Source organism: Populus euphratica, unplaced genomic scaffold, assembly GCF_000495115.2.
Source record: "Populus euphratica unplaced genomic scaffold, PopEup_1.0 scaffold7879.1, whole genome shotgun sequence".
Classification (NCBI taxonomy): domain Eukaryota; kingdom Viridiplantae; phylum Streptophyta; class Magnoliopsida; order Malpighiales; family Salicaceae; genus Populus; species Populus euphratica.
The window spans coordinates 1-1107 of NW_011507652.1; the positions used below are offsets into that span (position 1 = coordinate 1).

A 1107-nucleotide genomic window follows, 5' to 3' on the forward strand; every position below is an offset into this window, starting at 1 on the left:
CTATGTTTTGTCTGTTAGTGTTCATGTGTTTCGGTGACAAATTAGAGGAGAAACAGATTCAAAAGGTCGAACAAGTTCAGCGTCGCATGTTGGTGAATATAAGTAGATTCAATATACTTAATTTCTGGCCAAGTTTGAGCAAGATAGTGCTTCGTAAACGATGGGCAGAGTTCTTGCAGCTTCACAAGGACCGAGAAGATGTAATCCTTCCATTGATAAGAGAAAGAAAGAAGTTGAAGGAACAGAGGTTGAGAAAATTAAATATGGATGAGAATAAGGATGAGTATGTCTTGTCTTGTGTTGATACGCTGCTGGATCTGCAACTTCCTGATGAGAAACGAAAGCTTAATGACCTCGAAATTGTTAGTTTATGCAACGAGTTCCTTAATGGCGGCACGGATACTACCACAACAGCCTTGCAGTGGATCATGGCAAATTTGGTTAAGTATCCACAAATTCAAGAGAAGCTGCTCCTGGAAATCAAAGAGATTGTTGGAGAAGGAGAGGAAGTGGTTAAAGAAGACGATTTACAAAAGATGCCTTATCTAAAAGCAATAATTTTAGAAGGGTTAAGGAGGCACCCTCCTGCACGTATGGTGTTGCCACATGCTGTGACTGAAGATACAATGCTGGGTGGATTCTTGGTTCCTAAAAATGGGACTGTAAATTTCATGGTAGCTGATATAGGTTGGGACTCGAAGGCGTGGGAGGATCCCATGGCATTCAAGCCTGAAAGGTTTCTGAATAGTGAAAGGGAAGCATTTGATATAACAGGAAGTAGAGAGATTAAGATGATGCCTTTTGGGGCTGGAAGGAGAATCTGCCCTGGTTATGGTTTAGCAATGCTTCATTTGGAATATTTTGTGGCCAATTTGATCTTGAATTTTGAGTGGAAGGCTGTGGATGGAGATGATATTGATTTTTCTGAGAAGCAAGAACTTACCATTGTAATGAAGAATCCACTGCGCGCCCACTTATCGCGCAGAGTTGCAAGTTGAAGAGCAGAAGTTAGGGTGTGTGTGCTATCTGTACATGTTTGTGTATTGTCACTACATGTGGCTTGTTTTGACAAGGCGGCTGTATTACTTACGAAATAATAATAATAAA

At 40.7% G+C, this 1107-nt stretch overlaps 1 protein-coding gene across 1 annotated transcript; it reads left to right on the forward strand.

Moving 5' to 3' along the window:
• Window positions 1–2: 2 nt before the first annotated feature.
• Window positions 3–1103, forward strand: LOC105120372 (cytochrome P450 89A2-like). Its single transcript, XM_011018534.1, has one exon. The coding sequence runs from the start codon at window positions 3–5 to the stop codon at window positions 996–998; it is 996 nt and encodes a 331-aa protein (XP_011016836.1). The 3' UTR covers window positions 999–1103.
• The last annotated feature ends 4 nt before the right edge of the window (window positions 1104–1107 follow it).

Excerpts from the sequence above, each read along its gene's own strand:
- LOC105120372 (XM_011018534.1), top strand. The coding sequence starts at position 3 with ATGTTTTGTCTGTTAGTGTTCATGTGTTTCGGTGACAAATTAGAGGAG.